At 43.6% G+C, this 19,105-nt stretch overlaps 1 protein-coding gene across 6 annotated transcripts in view; it reads left to right on the plus strand.

Annotated features, from left to right (window-relative positions):
• PRDM10 (PR/SET domain 10) overlaps positions 1–19,105 on the plus strand; it is a 57,250-nt gene that overhangs the window by 12,328 nt on the left and 25,817 nt on the right. Inside the window, exons 1-6 of one of the 6 annotated variants that reach the window (XM_054292906.1) lie at positions 6,907–7,042; positions 9,088–9,167; positions 12,467–12,658; positions 14,413–14,580; positions 16,132–16,191; positions 18,908–19,027. In XM_054292906.1, the coding sequence (XP_054148881.1) occupies positions 12,566–12,658; positions 14,413–14,580; positions 16,132–16,191; positions 18,908–19,027 (441 nt within the window). In that variant the 5' untranslated portion in view covers positions 6,907–7,042; positions 9,088–9,167; positions 12,467–12,565. The other 5 variants (XM_054292908.1, XM_054292910.1, XM_054292909.1 and 2 more) reach the window with 5 other exon arrangements.

Genomic DNA, 19,105 nt, shown 5'->3' on the forward strand with positions numbered 1-19,105 from the left:
GGGATTAATTCAGCATGTTTAAAAAACAGACAAATTTTCTGGGGGAGGAGCGATCCTGAGAACCAAAATAAAATAACTTTATTGTACTTGTATGTGTTTTACATGAGGCCATTTTAATTAAATTTATTGTGGCTTACTCTAAACTAGCAAATTCATGTTTTGTATTCTCTGTGCAGGATGGAAAAGTAATTACATTTCAGTTGCATTATAATTTAGCAGGTTGTAACAGACACAGGGACAGGGCTAAAGTTCTTCCATCTTCTCAATTGGAGTTTTAAATCACAGCCAGCTGCTGACTTACATGAGGGTGGGAAGTGGGTGCCACAAAGCATAGCCCAATTCCATGTGCAGTTTAATTTAGGAATCTAGACCTAAGTACCTACTTGTCATGCACAGAATGAGACGGGGAGGTCACCAGGACCAGGAAGGCAGTGGCTGCTTCTATAACTCAAATGAGTTTAGAGCACTTGAGCATTTTTCTTTGTCATATTTAATTTATATGTTGCTCAAAATGGGATTATGTCATGGAGAAAAATCCAATAACCCAAACAAAACCTGAAATATCCATATGGATGGGAAAAAACCAGAAAACCTGTCTAGGGGTCTGAGAGAGGCTTGGGGAGCAGCTTTAGGGAGTAGGGTCCAGGGATGGGAGGCTTCTTTTTATGGCAGAGACTTAGGAGTGGCTTTTCTAGGTGAAAGGAAGGGGTGAGGAGATCCAAGGAAAAGAGGGCAGAAAGATATTCATGAGTAAATTAAATAGGGGGGAGTTCCAGTGTGCTTTTCCACCTGGAATCTGAAAAGGGGGGAGAAGCCAGTCAGTACACTTGCTTCCATCTAGGAACTAGTGGAGAAATTAATGTTGGAGTCACCAGAGGGAAGAGCCAGAACTGGTTTCTGTCAGATGAGAGAAATTGCTGCAGCAGCAGCATCCAAACGAGATGATGCAGGCATGGAGACAGGGATCTGATGGCCTGGGAGCTGAGCAGGATTTTCAGGAGGGTTCCAGCACCTTCCAGACTGGAGGTGAAGAGAGGTATTTCATGGCCTACCCTTGAACTATGCAGATTAGAAATAAATAAATTAACCTCCTGTGAAGGCCTCTCTCTCTGCCAGCACAAGGCTGTGGGGGAAACAAAGCCTGTGCTGGAGCATCAGAAACAACACATCAAATGTGGGAATTACAATAGGCATTACATCAGATGCCGGATACTGCAGGGTATGAATCACACCAGCATCTGGCAGCTTTGGTGCATCCACAGCAAACTTGCATTAATTTGACTACAAAGGGGAAAAAAAATAACCTGTGGAACAACTTTCAATGTGAGCCCTGTTTCAGGAAAGGGCACTGTTCTGTATTCCACCATGGGGCTACATCTCTTGTGGTAGAGCCACCAAGTCTTTAAAAACGTTAGGGAGACTTTTGGAAAACGTAAATAAAAATACACTTTGATTTTTTTTTAAAATGTGACACATGCAGGTTTTAAAATTTATAAGAAATAAAGCAGTTTTGATTGCTTTTATGTGTTTCCTTGCTGTCCTGAAGTTTCAGTACAGTATAATGAAATTGAAGCTGGTTCTATGGGACAGAGAAATAAACTGGCTCCATGACTCCCACAATTTAAATTAAGATAACTGCCCAGAGATGTAAAGAAGTATAGTTAGGGGGAAAAAAATGAACAAACTTCTAAATTAAGCTAATTCTGCTGACTTGAGGTGTAAAACCCATATCTAACATTTTAATATCAAGTTCATAAACACAATTTAGAAAACTTGTATCTCTGTGGGCTGTTTTTGAAATTTTGATTGCTCATGGAAGGGGGTCAGTACAACAGGGGATGATTTCAATTTACAACAGCAGCTCTTAATTTAAAAGACTAGTCCAGGCTTTAAAAAGACAGACCTAATGGAGAGTTACATTTATTGGCACCAAGATCTGACCCTCTCATTGGTCTCCCAGCACAGAGACTGAGCAAAACCAGTTCTGTAAAAGTAATGATTAATATTTAACCCAAATTTCCCCTATCTGTCCTCCTGGGCTTTGGTCAGTTGGCCACAATGGCCCATTGAGAGATTGGTAGCTGCCCACGCTGCAGTGAGCAGTGGTTTCACAGTGGTCCCACACAGTCCATGAAGCCATTTAGAATAAAACTAAAAGGTCCTAAACACAGGGGTTGTCTGGCTTAAATATCTACTGAGCTACTTGATTAAAGAGCTACCCGAGTGTGTGCAAATGAGTGATAAGAAAGGGATGTTTTTCCGTGCCGCCATAATACAAATAGATAAATATTAACACAAATATGGCAGTAACCACACTGGAATGACCAATTAGTTACATTTTTGAACAACAGTATTATCCTTCTTTGAGCAGACATTTAGGACTCAGACACATGTACCATGAAAAAAATTGTTAGAGCACTATTTAGGGACGTTTTAGGCAGAAGGAGCCCTTTAGTGGGCATTTTCTCATGGGTTGACCTTCAACAGATATTAATAGCTCACATTTCTGCTTTAAGTAAAATTCCAGTGGAATCCACTGGTTTTGACACAATTTTAGGTAATTATGCTCCAAGGGGCTGCAGAGCATTGCGGATGGGATTTCACGAGAAGTTTGGGAGCCACCTCCTTATCCAGAAGGGAGCGGGGAATGGGCCCGGCCCGACCTGTCCCGGAACATTCGGCGTGAGGGACGTCGGAGGTGTCGCCGCTCTGTCCCTTCCCGCCACCAGGGGGCGCCCGGCGCCCCCCGCCACCCCACAGCAGGGGGCACTGCTGGCGGCGCCCACAGCCCCAGTGCGGGGGCGGAGCGCCGCGATGAAAAGCGCACTCTGATTGGCCAAGATACCCCTGGCGGGGATGAGAGAGGGGCTCTGATTGGCGGCCAGCAGCCGAAGGTGAGAGTAAAAACCTGGGCAGAGGACCCCCCCCCCCCCCACACCCCCTGCGGATCGGGGTGTGTGTCGTCGTCCCAGCCCCCCGCCCCCCGGCGCCTCAGCCCCCTGAGCTGGGCGCTCCAAGCTTTTCCTTGGGGAATTCTGTGCCCCGCCGTGGCTGGCGGAGGAGTTTCAGCCAATCAGCGCGCGACGCCGCGGCTTGTTGCCAGGCAGATTATGGTAATGAGGCCCGGGCGGCCACCCACCCCTCCCCCCCCCCCGCTCTGCAGCTACCATTGTGAGGTGAGGACAGGTGGGGGGGTTCGGGGCCGCTGCAGGGCCGACGGCAGCGGCCGGGGCGCGGCGCCCGCACGGGACCCCCTCAGGTAACGCGATGGGACGGTCCGGGAGGGCAGCGCGGCCCGGGGACGCCGCGGGGACCCGCCGGGGGTTTTAGACTTGTTGTTTTAGTCGCACCCAAGATGGCGCCCAGAGCTGGCGGTGCGGGGCCGGGATAAACCGTTCGCTCTCGCCAGTGGGGGGGGGGGGAAGAGGAAGTAGGGCGTACTCATTCCCTTCCCCCCACACCCCGCGGGAGAGGTACAGTCCGCTTTCCCCCCACCCTAGCCGGGATCCCCCACCCGCCCCGGACACGGGAAGAAGGGGGTGCCCCCACCCTTGTTCTCCCCTCCCTACGTGGTACGGTCCAGACCCCGGCACCTGAGCGGCGGGGGGAGGGGGGGGGGTGCCGGAGCCATGTTTTGCTTCCCCAGCATTGTGGGGGGGGTCTTTCATCTCTCCGCCATAATTCTGGGCCGCTCGCACCGCGCTCCGTCCAGCTCCCCCTCCCTCGGCGACGGGCCCGGCCCTGCCCGGCCCGGCCCGTCCACTCAGCGACCGCCCTGGCCGCCCGCCCGTGTCCCTCCTCGGCGCTCAATGGTTGGGGCCGGCTGGCCGCCGGGCGCTCTCACGAGGGGCTGATGGCGCCGCTGCCCTTAGGCGGGGGCGGATGGGGGGGCGCGGCGGCGGGAAGCGGGCGGTGTGAGGGAGGGGGGTCACTCACGCCTGCCGATTGGCCACATGCCTCGCGCCCCTGCCTCCTATTGGCCTAGTTAGGGGAGGGGGCGACTCACCCCGTCTTCGGATTGGCTGTTGGTGGCCGTGGCGACTCTATCGGGGGTGTGGGTGCAGGAACCCCAGTGGGCCCTGTGAGGGGCCGTGGTGCGCTGCGTTCTGCCCGTTCCACCCTCATGAGGGTCCCTTGCTCCAGCGGGTGTGTTGGGCATCTGTGTGGCCCCAGCAGGCCAAGGCTCCTGGCCGGGTGGCCCTGAGGCTTGGTGTTGAGGGAAGTTAGGCCCTTCCCCGCTGCCCTGAGGGAGTTCCATTCACGAAGGCCCTGGTGCGAGTAGCAGCAGTTGAGGCAGGTGGAAGCTGTGGGGTTCACGGGTCTCCTGACAGTGGTCTTGGTGCCAAAAACCCGGTTCCTGTGGTCTTGGTATGGTTGTAGCAAGTGGATACTTGATCTGGTGGCTCTCTTGCTTTGTGGGTGTTGGTGTTGAGTTGTCCTGTTTCCCCTCCTGTGCCCCAGCTCATTAAAAGTGAGTTTATGTGAATTTGTTAAATAGTTGAGTTGGAATGGAAGAACGAGGTCCTGATGCTGTGCGTGTCAGAATTACTCATCCTAAAGGGATAATTCACATTTTTTAGGGTTATTTCCCTGTACAAGAGCTGTGTGTGGTCACCTTTTACCTCTCAGCCGGACATTGCAGAGCCTCAGGAGGGCTCTTACAGGATCCCTAAATTACAATTTAAACTTGCTTTAGGCTTCTGACAGTAGTCATAGTCCTGACAGTGAAATGAAGGGTCTGTATTTGTGATGCACTTCTTTGTACCTCAGCATTGTATCTAGTGTATCACTATATGGTTATATATTTATGGTTCTTACAGGCCTTTAAAGAATGATCAAAGTGCAAAGCTGGGTGTGTGAAATACCTATCAATGTTTCCCTGTGAGTTTCAATGGGAATAGAGACTATACTGAACTTTTGCTTTCTTCTGTCAGATTTTTAATAATTTAGTTTTTTCTTTCTTATAGTTCAGTTAGAAGATGAGATGCTAATGAATCACCAACTGATATTACAAGAGGATTCTTTGCATCTTTTGTGGATACAATAAAATAATTGGCAGTCTTGAGCCTTCTAATGCCTTCATTTCTAGGAAAACTAATACAGGAGTGTGTATTGCTCTAGTCTGTCCTTAAATGGAAAACTTCTCTCTGAAATTGTGATGGCTTTTGACATATTTGCTTCATGGATGCTTCTCTTGTGCAAAAAGAGACAGCTTTATTATCTTTTTTATAAGATAAAATATCGGAGTAGTTGTTATTATTGTTATCTGATAGAATAATTGACAATTTGATTTTAGAGAGAAATGGGTCTGTGGTATTGTCTGCTCTCCTCTGACACCCTTAGTCCTATCCTTTGCAGAAAATCCTTGGATGAGCTCTCCTGGGGTAAATTGCTCTGCAGTGAGCAGCCATTCCCAGTGTGTTCCTGGGCACCTGCCCTGCTGGCAGCTATGTACACTGCATTCTAATAGACTTCTAAGTGTATCTGATTAACTGGGTTGGTTTTGTATGCTGAATTTTGTTTCGACCTGACCGTGAGATTGGGTCTGTTTGTCACTTTTATCTCCTGCTAGTCAAACGTGCAGTTGTATTGTAGCCCTGAAATGGCTCTATATGTCAGTGCCCACCTGTTTGAAGGTGCAGATGGTCCGTTGGTTCTTTGGGGTAGTGCAGAGCAACAGCTATTCTGAAGGAGCTATCTCATGTATGTGTTTTTATGTACAGAAACAAAGTAGGTTTATTCTTTTGAATTTTATGACAGGTGATTTAAATTTTGAGGAGAGGTGCAGGGAGGTGGGAGAAGGAGAGAGGAAGCACCACCCACTTGTAGGAAAGGAAAGAATCCCCTTCAACTGACAACTCTTTTGGAAAGAGTTTACTGGAGGAGGAGAAGGGATGGAAGACAAAAAATTGTCAGGAAGAAGCTGGAGGGGAATGGTTTATTTTCTTTCAGTAACCCCTAATAGAGCCATCTTGAAGGTTGTGTGGGCAGAACTGTAGAAGACGCTGATACAGACATTTATCTTCCTTTTGTGTCGTCCTATACTTTAAATGCATGTACTCCATTTCCTTGCTTTATCAGACTTCTCTCTTCGTGATTTATAATCCAAGTCCTTTAGGAAGGCACGGTCATTGTCTCGAGCAGCTGGAGCCCAAAAACTGCAGTATGTGATTCAACAACCATGATATCACAGGGACCTCAGAGGATGAAACATTGGGAAGACAAGAACATGGGGAACATGGCCAGAGATTCAGGAAACTGAGGGTGGGAGGAAGAAATCAGTTGCTGGAGTGGCTATGTAGATGTTGAGCAAATGGGAAGAGAGGTGACTAAAGAAGAGATTTGCATATGTAGAAAGTAATGAAGTTGAGTCTTTGCCCACTGAGAGAGAGGACAGTGTGAGAAATACTTTATTATACAAAAATTAGGACTCAAGAGAGATGTCCTTGGAGCATCTCTGAGTAGGTGTCTAAACACAGCCTAGGTAGCTCCCAGGAGGATATTAGCCTGTGCTCAGGCTGGATTCTCTCCTGTGTTCTCTGTTAGAAATGGATCTTCAGCTACTTACCCAGTAAGTTCTGAGAGAATAGTTACATCAGGCTGTTGTGCTGTCACCTTCAGTGCCTGGGCACTGTCCCTTTAGGAAAAGGGCTGGAACTGCCATGTCAAGCAGTCTGGCCTTGGTCTAAGAGATCTTTCCCAGCTCATTGTTGCTTTGATGGTGGATGTGCCATAAGGAGATAGACTCATTATGTACAATGGCAGCAAAGAGTAAGTTGGTGTTTGGCTGAGCTCTTCTATTTATTGTATGACAAAATAAATTGAAGCCAGTTTTCCCTTTGTGGAGATAAATAATTCTTGCTGTCCCAGCCCTAGTATGATTTCCATTTTTAACTCTCCAGTAAAACATAAAAAATGTGGTTTTACGTGACCTGATTGATACCATTCACACAAAATGCACCAGGACCAGAGCTCCTTGAAACAGTATGTGCCTGTGATGGATGGGAATGCAGAAGAGGTGACAACAGTCCTCCTCAATGAGGTTAGAAACCTTCTTGCAGCAGTGAAAGCATGTTCCTGCTAAAGGATCTCAGGAAATGCATTGGCTCTGCCTTCTAGGCAAACTAGGATAATTAAGTGTGGGTAAAGCTTTTTGCTGGCAAATGTGATGTTCCTTTTTAGCATCATAAATCATTTTCATACTAAAAGCTGGAGGAAGACTCAGAATCGTAAAACTCCTTTTGTACCAATCTTGGTGCCCTTGCACATGGCTGGGGTGATGCTCAGTTGTCAGTGAGCTCAGTCGTGGGAGGATTTAGCCAATAGTCCCTGCTGTTATTGCTGCAGGGAACCTCAGGCTATGGCAAGGCTTTTTTACACTGGGGAGTAAATCACATTAGCTGGTTTATGCACCATTTTTGTAAAGTGCATTCTCATTTGAGATACTGAGTGCCTTTATTCCTCCCTGAGCAGGGAGGTGGTCTTTTCCCCTTCCTCTGCTTTAATATCCCCCTTTCTCATCCCAGAGAAGGGGCAAAAATGAGTGTTTGGCAGCCACTGGCTTGGATTTTTCAGCAGAATGCCCTTAGTGAACCTCACAGAGGTTGCTGCAGATGAAGTCCCCAGAGATTTTGTCTCTGTATATTCTTGTGTAGTCATAACATTGAAAGAAATTGCCATTCTTTAATAGCAAATTTGCCAAGAAAATATGGTTATTGTTGATTCTAATTTTTTTTTGTGGTGTTTTTTTCTGACTTTCAGAGCTTACCTTTGAAGCCCTAGATGAGTTCACTGGGTTTACCTTGTGTTTAAAACACTTGGATACCAAACACAAACCAGCAGTGACTTTGCTGTTAGTGGTTTTCTCTTACAGCGCTGTTCACTCTTGAGTGTTTGTGGGGGGATCATGCATGCAGCTGTAAGGGGACACACGTGGGGCTGTGGTGGCTCAGGGTGCTCTGAGGCAGCAGAGCTAACAAATACATTGCTGTTGGGTAGGCAAATGAGGTGCTTTGCCCCTCTGAGTAGTGCTTTCCCATCCTCTGGAACTGAATGCAGTTCATGGGAAGCTGCTGATTTAATAATACAGCTCCAGAGAAAACACTGTCCCACAGGAGCAGGAGGGAGGAGTTGGAGAGTGTTGCCAAGGTCAAAAGGAGGTTTTAAGCATGATTTCCAAGAAAAAAGAAGAAATGTCAGACAATGACACCAAGATGCTTTTGAGGCATCAGGAACAGCAGAGGAGAAATTTTGTCATTAATGACATTTTCTGGATTGGATGTAAAGTGTAAAACCTTTAAAAAAAGTGTAAAGAGAGATGGCTGTAGGTCTGTGACAGCAACAGGTCCCAGAAGGTGTTGAGAAAAGGAAGGTAAATGTGAATGGTGTTCTGAGACAAACCTATGTTATCCTGAAGGGATGGTTAATTTACTTGAACAGCTCAGAATGAGCTAATGCTCCACTAGAGGAGATATTTCAAAGTCAGAGGAGCTGTGCTGGTTCTTCAATCGTGTTGTGTCGTGATTCACACAATATATCGTGACACAGGGCTGTCACTGCCTCACCACTGGACTATCTTTGTACCATTTAGTTGTGCCTGTGACTGTTTCAGCTTGTGTCATCACCCAGCACAGACAGGGTGAGGCATGCCTGTCGTTTGGGGAGGAAAATGCTGCATCTGCAGTCACTGCAAATGCTTTAACAGCTCCCACTGGCATTGCTTATTGCTCATGTTTGTGATGCTCATTGGATTGTATGAAAACATTGGGGTGCTGGTGGAATTTTGGGTGATTATTGGGTGATGTTTCGTAATTGACTAAATGTCTCTACTTCCAGTAAAGTAAGAACTTACAAAAAAAATTTTGAATTATATTTGAGCCAGGCCTCTTATAGTGGAGAGAATATAGTTGTGACATACATAACATGTAAATTTAACATGAGTTTAAGCAAGCTGTTTAGATTACTGTTTTACTAAACTTCTACATGGATTTTTCTTACAAAATGTAGCCTACTTTCTGAATACTGAGAAAAAACTGAGTTTATCCTATTACAATGCCTTTTATCTTTAATTATCTTTTTTTCTTTTAGGATTTCTGCGATTGAGTTTCAATTTCTGTTACACAGATTCTTATGGTAATCCCTTTGATACAGCAGAGCTTCCCATCGAGGTGCATGTCTTGGTGTTTATTTAGCTTGTCTGAAAATGTCTGATGTGTTCAATACAGTGAGAAAAATCAACAATTGCCAAAGATAATCCATGGGCAAAGAGTGTGGACAGCAAGCAAACAGCACTCCCTGCATGCCAGTGATTTGGCAATGCTTATGTCCAAAATTTCACATTTATTTCTGCTAAAAAACTGCCAAAGCTGAGAGAAGACCACAGGGAAATGGTCAACATTTCAAGACACTGTGGGCTGTTAGTGTCAGGGCTGTAATTGAGGGGGTGTATCTAGGGTAGGAAATAAGATTGTGCAGGATTCATGAGGAGGAGCATCCTATGAAAGATCAGTGAGCGTAGTTAGTGTGGTCTTCTTGTCATTGGTGTCAGAAAACTTGCTCAGGTGTTGGTGTTTGTGGCAGTTCTATTGTCAGTGACTTTGGGTAAGATTTTTCCAGCTCCTGGCCTTGTTTCACAGCTGAATTTCAACACTTGCTCCTGCCTCCTGCCCCTCTGGCTCCCTGTGACCTCTCTGGGACACAGCCTGTCTCCTCCTGCATTGTCTTCTTTCTCAGCACATGCATGTTTCCAGGGAAATGTGCTTTTCAGTGTGTTTTCATGATTACAGACATACTGAGGGAATGCATACCAGAGGTCAATCCTAGGATGAATTTGGAAGTACAGAAGTTGAAAGCATCAGCAAAGCCTGTGGTTCTTAATATTGTTCCTTATTGCTGCACAATTGGCTGGGCTGCGCTGTTTCTTATTTTCATTTCTGTCAAGAACAGCAATAACTGGACTGTTTATAGAATCTGCAGCACTGGGGCACTGAACTTGGTTCAGCCTTGCTTTATTTTCCCCCAAGATTAAAAGTTAGTGCTAACTTTCAGAACCATGAAATGACTGTCTTCTGCTTTCCTTTGCAACTTTTTGGGTACTTCTTTTTTCAGAGATGATTCTTAATTCCCAGTTTTGTCTTTTAAAGACCCTGCCTGAACCCTTCAGTCTCCTTTGTACTCAAGTTGTAAGTTATCTGTGCCAAAATGACTCTGCAGGAGTGAGTCAGCATCTTCCTTCAGACCTTCATTGTCTGCTCATGGGGAAGGTCAGCCAAAAATTCTGCTACAGGTTGCACCATGTGGAATTAGCCAGAACTGAGCCTTTCTCTTAATTCAATTAGTAGATAATGTAATTGCTTGCTTTTTAACAGGATAATTATATTTGTTTTAAAAAGTCAAACTACCCCAAATTGAAACCTCTAATATTTATTTTGTATTTTTAGTTTTCTAAGCAGTCAGGTAATTTATTAAACTACTGGCTACTGTTAGTGCAATTACCTGAATTGGCCCTTGATTAATACTGGCTGTCTAGGAAAAGAGCTGTTGTGGGTAAACCAGCTGAAAAATATCAACAGGATAGGTGTTACATTTTGCAAAGAAGTTGTTCACAGTGTGTTACTGACATAAATGCTGTCATGTTTCGCATGGGTAGAGGCGATCATATACCTGATATATGTATATATTTATATATTCTGAATAAAGAACCTATACCTGATAAAATGAGTGAAGGAGATCAGTGAATGAGGTAGGATTAGGTATGGGAAATTCCCGACTTTTTAATCCTTAATAACATAACAAGTAGCTAGGAGAAAGGTTCTCTGTAGGGATGGATGGTATTTATTTATAGATCAGAGCATGTGTGCGCTTGGATATATAAATAAATAATATTTATCTGTAAATTGCCCTGACCTTCCACACTTTGAAGACAAGGCTGGTTTTTTATCACTCATGTTTGCTGCAGTTAATTTGTTCATACTAAACTCAGGCATTGAATGCTGGTACATAGATTTTATTTTAATTTTTCTCCTAAGTGCTTTTTGGTGATGTTTTGTATCAAGCAATATTAATGGAGATGAGGTTTCTGCCCCTATATTCCCATAACTGGAGATGTTTGGATATAAGAGAAAGTCAGAACATTTCCTCAGTGTCTGCTTTTGTGGGGCTCCCATGTGCTGGGTTGCTCAGCATGAGACAGCAAGCGTTAACTCCAGTCACCAGTAACAGCAAGACTTGGTGTCTAGCAATGCCCAGAAATGTCTTTCCCACTGTTTTTCTTTGTGTATATGTAAGTAATCTGATTTTTTTGCTCCACCGCACAGTTCAGTGACATTAGCCTGAGATTTTCCTGCCCTGATGATTTATCCGTGCTGGCCAGGCCCAGTGGAACAGCCAGTGCTCAGGTCTGCATGGCTTAATCCTTGCTGGCAGAATTAGGAGGATTTATAAAGTGCCTGCTGCTTTTTTTACCTCTCTTTATCTATTTTTCAGTTTGTCAATGACAAGCCGAATGCTAGCATTTATAGGGATAAATTATGACTAAAATAATTTGCATTTAAAATGCAAATGAATGAAAGCATCAGCAAGGAGCCTTCTGCTTCCTTCCTGGTGCACAGATGGGTACTGGCATTGGATCAGCCCAGCGAGGCACTGGATATAAAATAAAGTTAATTGGAGTAGCTGAGAAATGAAATGGGCTCAGCCTCATGCTAATTCCTGGCCTATGATTTAATACGGCATTAGAGACGAAGGATTGGGAGGGTGCTGAACCACCGACTCAATCACTAGAGCTGAAAACTCCCCTTCTGGGATCACAATGGCAGATTGAGAGGCCCCAGTAAAATTGCAAGAGGTGAATAAAACCAAGCTTGGAAGCAGTTTGTTGGGATCTTTGAGAGTTGAAGTTTCATTGTTCCCTTTTAGTAGTTGGCTCTTGTAACACTCTGCTAACCTGGGACTGGGGTTTTGTCCAAGGTCAAATCTGTCTGTACATGGAAAACCAGTTGGTGATGAAACAAAACATCATTCAGGCAAACTGAGGAACTGGTGATGCATCTCTGAACATAGTGTTTTCTTGTTGGAAGCCTCAGGTCCGTTTTTTGCGTTATTTATTGATTTCTAGGCCTGTAGGTGCCAGAAGGACAATGAGGAGAAGGTGATGTGGATGGCCTGTGGCCAAGGAAAGAGATGAAGGAAGAATTCAGTGTAATCTTTTGGTGCAAGTGGTGCAATGGTTGATTTGTTTCCTCCTTAATGGGATATGGAAAGTGGCAAACAGTAGGACTTGACCATGCTCAGTGAGATCAGATTTCTGTTCCCTTGCTCCCATAACTTAAGGTATTTGGGTCTTGTAGGAGGTGTTTATAAAGCCAAACCTGCTTTAGTCTGTGTTACTGGATAATAATAAATCCCTCATAGCTCCATGCCATGTGTCATGCTGGTTTTAATGTCTCTGTTCTCTGTTTTTTTACAGCCATGTTGCTGAAGAACACCTTGTCTTCTGGAAGCAGAAACACAATGAACAGATGAATCCCTTCAGCCAGATATTACTCCAGTAGGTCTCCTTCTCCTCATGGAGCACACAGGCAGGGAGGAGATGGACTTGAAAGAGGAAAGTCCTCAGGTGTGGACTGAGTCTGCAGGACAGGAACAGCACACTGCTCAGGTGATTAGCCAGAGCTCCACTTCTGCTTGGGCTGAATTGGGATTAGTGGGATGGGTTAGTTCCCATTCAGCCCTGATTTAGAGTCTAGAAGCTCAGCTTTCGTTTGAGCAGAAATACAAACATTTCTGTGGTGATTTAGGGTTAAAGCTTCAGAAACTGAACTGTGCAAACCGCAGCAGTGAAGACACAGAGCTCTGAAATGAGCTGAACAAAACTAAGCAGTGGCTGTAGAAGTTTGTATCCAAATACATTTATTACCATGTGGGAGAGTAAAGGGTGTTCAGAGTAATGAGCAAAATCTTGGTCTGTGGCAGCCGATTTTGGTGGCATCATTTGAATCAGATGGAACTGTGGGTGGACCCTGGGGAAAGTAATACGAGTAATTTTTTCCAGACAGACATCTGGATAGTGAGGAAAGGAGAAATATTAATTGTAAGTGACTAATGCAGTTTTAATTCTGCAGTTTTAATTCTTTCAGGTTCTGCAGTATACAGCTTGTCCCTCTGCCTCTGAGACAACACAGCTGGGAATTTCTAGAATTCTGTAAATTGATTTACTCTTTTAAGTATGATAGGAAAAGGGTGCTGCATGGTATTTGACCCACAAGCTGAGAAATTTGGTCTCTTAGTAATTTCCAGCTTTAAAATTTGCAGAGAAAGGCAGTTTTCAATGGCCTGTGTTCCCTTCATTCTGCAGTGGGATAACCATGCTGCTGTTTGCACATGGCAGTTTTAAGGCTTAATGAGTATTTGCAGAGGGCTTTCCAAATGTGAAATTATAGTGTTTGTGAGAAGATCTATTGTACACAATCCACACTGAGCATCCACGGAGGAGTACCAGGTGTCTTCTGAAGCATAAGCTAAAAACTGAAACAAAATAAAATATGTAACTGTGGTATCATTTTATGTGAAAGAATTTTATGTGACTATGAATACTTGTATTCAAACTAGATTTCCTGCTCACTGTCCTATTTTTCCCATGCACTGAAAATGCTTTTCAACATGTAAATGATGGCAAGAGCCTATTGACACTGGAATCCAGTATTCTGGCTCATTTAATATATATATATATATAATTTTTATATGATCATCAGTTATGATCATAATGTTCTGGTAAAATTGACCTGTTTAGATTTGAAGTTCTGCCCTAGACATAACTTGTTCCAGTAGTCCTTGGAATCTGTGCTTAATGTTTTTAGGTATAGGTTTGTCTGTTTAAATAGTTGAATTTTCTACTGATGCTGCATACATACCACAGAGAAGCAGTCTAATGTGCCCTACTGCTGACTTTGAGAACTGCAATACTATATCTTGAGGAGTATCAGAGTTAATAAATTCCATTAGCCTCTCATCAGACAGCAAAAATTACCTCCAGCTACAGAACTAGCTGAATGAAATAATTACCATAAATCGTGAAAGGGATATGAGCATAAAGGGAAACAATAGCCCAATACATTTAATAGATACATTAGTTCAAATATGAACTTGTTCCCTTACAAATTTCTGAAGCATCATGCAAGAACTAAGTATGGGTGGGTGCCCTTTGTAGCAGTAAAGTAAAACCATACACTGATGGGAGTTGTGTCCAGATTTCTACTGATGGAATAATTGAGTGAGATTTGAAATCTGTGTTTTTCACTGCATTCAGATGAGTTGGGACACAAGTTGTCTCTGCTTTCCAAGGCACCCCGTGACTCTGGTGCTGCGTCCCACCGGCCTATGTTGGTGCGAGTCCAGGATCTGTTTGTTCCCCAGGTGCACTTTGTCCCCGAGGGGGGAGCGGTGGCCCAGATCATGTACAGTGACGAGCAGGAGCGCGGCCCTGCCCAGCAGGTGGTTTACACGGCTGACGGCACCTCCTACACCTCTGTGGACACCTCGGAGCACACCCTCGTTTACATCCACCCCGTGGAAGCTACGCAGGCACGTGTGGTTCTGAGCCCACCCTGGTTTTGGCACCTAGAAAACACAACAATCTTGTTTGGGATGAAGGCCAGTTACCAGCCAAGTGGTATGACTGGAAAATAGCAGGCAGTCGCTCCCAGCAGTTTTCTCTGCCCACTGCTGAGCAGGGACTTCATGCTGTTCATTTGTCTAATGTGCAAATCTGCTTGTCAAAGGATGGTGAGGCTATGAATAATGAAATGCTGGTTATTTCACTGAAGTGGATGAGATTATAATTTACTCAGAGGTGTTTTCCAGAACATGGATAATTCACCAGTAGTTCTGCCTCTTGTATCCAGTAAAAAGCTAAGAGCCATCTATATTCCTTCTGGAAGAGTCTTTGTTTTGTGTAGTACAGTTGTCATAATTGATAGTTACAATAACAGTCATGTCTTTTTGCAGAGCATCTCTGTTTATTCAACGTAATTTTGTGGTCTCTGCAGAGTTGCTGATTTTATAGATCTTTTATATTAATTTTCTTCTGCATAATCGTATCAAACAGCCTTTATTCCTTGCAGCATATGTTTATATCGGGTCAATATGCTATGCATCTCTGCTTCTGTGTGGACAGATTAAAAAGGAACAGGCTCGCTTTGTCCAGAGTGTTTTATAATATCTTTGCTGACAGAGCAGATTAGCTGTGCTGCAAAGTGCACGTCCCTGGCACCCCTGTTGTGCTGGCAGGGCCTCATGTGGCACATTGTGTCTTGTGTACCTGTCAGCTGTCCCAGAAAACCAGCTTCTGTGTGAAGGGATGTCCTGAGAGGATATCTATCAGGAAGTTACTGGCCAACTAACTCCAAAACTCTAAATGCAGCCATTGTCTCAAAAGATATGTAGTATTCAGACAGTCTTCTTGCATCTAAGATGAAATTATCACAATGCTAAAGGAATTTGTATTATATCATGCTTTATTTTATTGTAGCCAGGCTGCTGCAAACTCAGATATTTCAAGTTTTGGCTAAGGCAGGCTGGCCTCAGTCAATCCTTAGTCTTGCATTTCCTGGGATTCTGTCAGGGCTGTTCTTGCAGAATACCAAAGTTGGCATGGCTTCTCTGAAATTAAACAGCATCCTGGCCATATCAAATTCTTATATAGGATGTACATGATAGTTGTAAATTTTCAGGAAGAAAAAGCTCACAGTTACTTTCTATCCTGCTTTTAAGTGTTACACATTAAGGGCATAGATAGAGCTACTGAATTTCATCCTACAGATTTTATCAAATCAACAACTGACAAAGTGATTTTGGTAAATAAAAAAAATAAAATCTGTGAAACACTTTAGCTATGCAGATGCAAAGTGCCACATAAATACATTAACTCTTTATGGAGCATTACCTAATTTTAAATTTCCATGTATATAGGTTTACTTGGATAAGTTGACGTAGTTTGCGGTGGTAACGGGCAGGTTAGAAGCTGTTGACAAAGACTCCAGTGTGGGTTGTTTCATAATGGCAGGATAACTTTTGTGTGAGTTGGGAGTAAAAACCCCCATGGCTGGTTTGATAAGCCTTTTTCACTCTGTCTAGACTCTGTTTACAGATCCGTCCCAAGTGGCTTACGTCCAACAGGATGCTACCACCCAGCAGGTAAGGAAGAGATATTATTCATTTTGGGCCTAATATTTTGAGGGAACAGTTAGGGAAGGTAAAGGGACATTCATGTGATGCAGGAGGGTAATGAGCTGTTTTTGAAGTTGTCCAGTGACATCTTAGTCTTGTGCTGTTATCCTGATCAAGGCCAGGCCTGACCACCTTGAGCATGAGTGACGGTAAAAGTTAAGAATTATTTTGAGTTTATTCTCTTTAATTCATATTCAGCAAAAATTCTAATTTACTGCCCCACATAGCATGAAAAAATCTTTCAGCAGTGTCCCTGCAGCACATGTGGCTGATGTCATCTGAATGTGCCATTTTGGAAAGGTGGTGTTTTTAGTTGTCCTCATACAGGTTCTGATCCAAATGCCTTGGAGTCCACAGAAGGCTTTTGAGGGATAGAAAAATTAGATTAAATTCTAGGTTTACTAGAAATGTCACAGGAAATTAAGTGAAACCTGAAGAAGTTCAGTGACCGGCTCCCCTGTCAGGTGTGGTGGGCTTGCCAGTGTGAGGTGGGCTGGAAAAAAATAAAACTGCAGCCTGTGTTTATAAGGTTGTGATGATTTTTCCTATTCTTTTTACATCCATCATGGATGGGGAAGTTGTTATTAACTCTTACTGGTATCTTTGGGGACTGGGCTATGATAATCAGCTGTAGACAGGTGCTTTCAGATCTCTGGTTGGAATTCTCTGCTTGTCATAGACTTAAAATCGTTTCTGCTTGGTGAGTCTTTAATGACATGTGTGAATGGATGTACTAGTTCTGAATCATTACCAAAGCCATCATTAAAATGTGTGTTTATTGACAGTCTTGGGGCAGAGTGAGAGATTGAATCTGTGCTGAAAACAAATTTTCTAAATGGTTGAGGCACAGATGGAAAGCAATGACTAACACAATAAAGGTGTTGCCTGTCTTCTCATTCTTCTTATTCTCTGGAGTTTTGTTCTTGAATTTTTTGCTCCATCCATTTCCTTGCATTAAAAAGCGAGAAATTCTTATTTAATTTAATTGTCTTAAAGCTCATTTAACAAATGTATGATTAATTAGAGATTATTTGTACACAGTGCAGATGGGAGTTCCAACACAGGTGATCCACTGTTATTATTCCAGAAGCACTTGCCTTGTCCTCAGGCCTTGTCCTCAGCCTGTCCTCCATTCCAACACAGTCTGATAGCAGTCCTAACATAGATATTAATTTTTTGGTGAACAGTTAATCCCTCACTATATCAACTTCTGCCTGTGCAGCTGTTTTTACAGCAGCATTTCATGTGGGACATCCCTGAACTGACAACTAATGATAAAATAATAATTAAAGTTCCTCTTGTCTTTCAGAAGAAACTTTATTGTAGAAAGAAAGTGAGAGTTTTTTAAAAATAATGCCCATAATCCATGCAGTGCCTGACATGGAAGTGCAAGTAAGGGTATGTTTGGTGTGATTAGTAGTAGGCAAAGCTAATAGGGGGTACAAATAGATCCAGATCTGTATGACCCTATCCTTGCTGGCACACTGGAGGAATAATGATGCCTCTTTGTTGCCGCTTGGCTTCAGGACTGTCAATACCAGACTGTCATGGTGGCTTCATCCTCACTGTTGCACCATTCCTTGAAGTCTTTTTGCTGTTGTTTTTCAGGAGTTTCATAAAATACTCTTAATACCTCTTTAAACAAAGCAACTAGTTTAAAGTACTAAGACCAAGTGCTTACATTATGAATTTTGTTGTCTGCTCCCTTGCTGCTGGCCCAATGCACTGTTCTCTGTTTTATCTGATATTTATTAAGCACTCCGCAGAGAGGCAAGAGCTTGGATTTTAGCAAAAAGCTGCTTCACAGTCAGAGACACAGACTAGAAGCCACACGATATCAGCTGTAGAGAAGGATGAAAAGTCACGTGAAAAAATGGTGGCAAATCCCTGTATAGATAAGCAGGAAACAAAAGGCAGGAAAGGTGATTCCTAGGGATTCAGCAATAAAGCAAGGCACAAATAAGGTGATTCCTTAGTTGTGCTTTGTTTTATTGCTGAATGGATGAAAACAATGTAATATGCATTAATTAGCTTGTTACAGCACCAAAAAAAGTATGTAAACAAAAATATACAGTTTGACCAAATGTAAAGAAAAATAATTGTTGGGAACCTCTTTTTTGAGAGGTTGATCATCTCATGAGGTCAATACACCATCTTGGTTTTTATGGAGCCTGGATCATAGAATCACCGAATTATTTGGATTGGAAGGGATCTTAAAGCTTATCTACTTCTAAACTCCTCAGCCATCAGCAAGGTTTGGTTGAGGAAGGAAAAAGTCAAAAAATGAGGAAATGTTTTTTAGTCCTTCTTTACCTTTTCCCTTGAAAATGAAAGTAAATTTGGGTGTAGAGGAAAAGAGACCCCAAATCACTGGTTTTACCAAGAGCTAAAGAGCTCCTAACATCTGTTTTTAGTGCAATTGAACCCAGGACCTTAATTTAAAAATATGTAATAGGTAATTCAGAAATTGCAAAGTCTATAGATTTAAGTCTTTCCCTTTGTCCCAGGAGCTGCAGGTTCTGTCCAAGCCCATTATCCCTATTTGAACCCCAAAAATCATGGGAATGCAGCAGTTTTTGAGTAGAGTGCAGGGCTCAAGGGAGCTGTGCATGCCGGGCCCTGCCCATGTGTTAAGTGACTGATGGAAATGCTGCAGTGCTAAAATGAGTGCCTGTGATTTTAGGTAACGGTGCTCTTGCCTGCTGCTGCTCAGAGCATGAATCCCACCAACCTGTCTGTGCTCGGCAGCGTTGCTGATCCCCCCCAGCCAGTGGCTCTGGAGCAGGGGCCACAAGCAGATAGAGTAAGTTGCCAGGCACCCTTTCCTTTTCATGTATGAGCGCACTGATTCCATTGCTCCATCATCTCTGGGGAGGAAATG

This window comes from Melozone crissalis, unplaced genomic scaffold (assembly GCF_028551555.1).
Source record: "Melozone crissalis strain CALT ecotype California unplaced genomic scaffold, PUWL_Pcris_2 ptg000120l_1, whole genome shotgun sequence".
NCBI classification, from domain to species: Eukaryota; Metazoa; Chordata; class Aves; order Passeriformes; family Passerellidae; genus Melozone; species Melozone crissalis.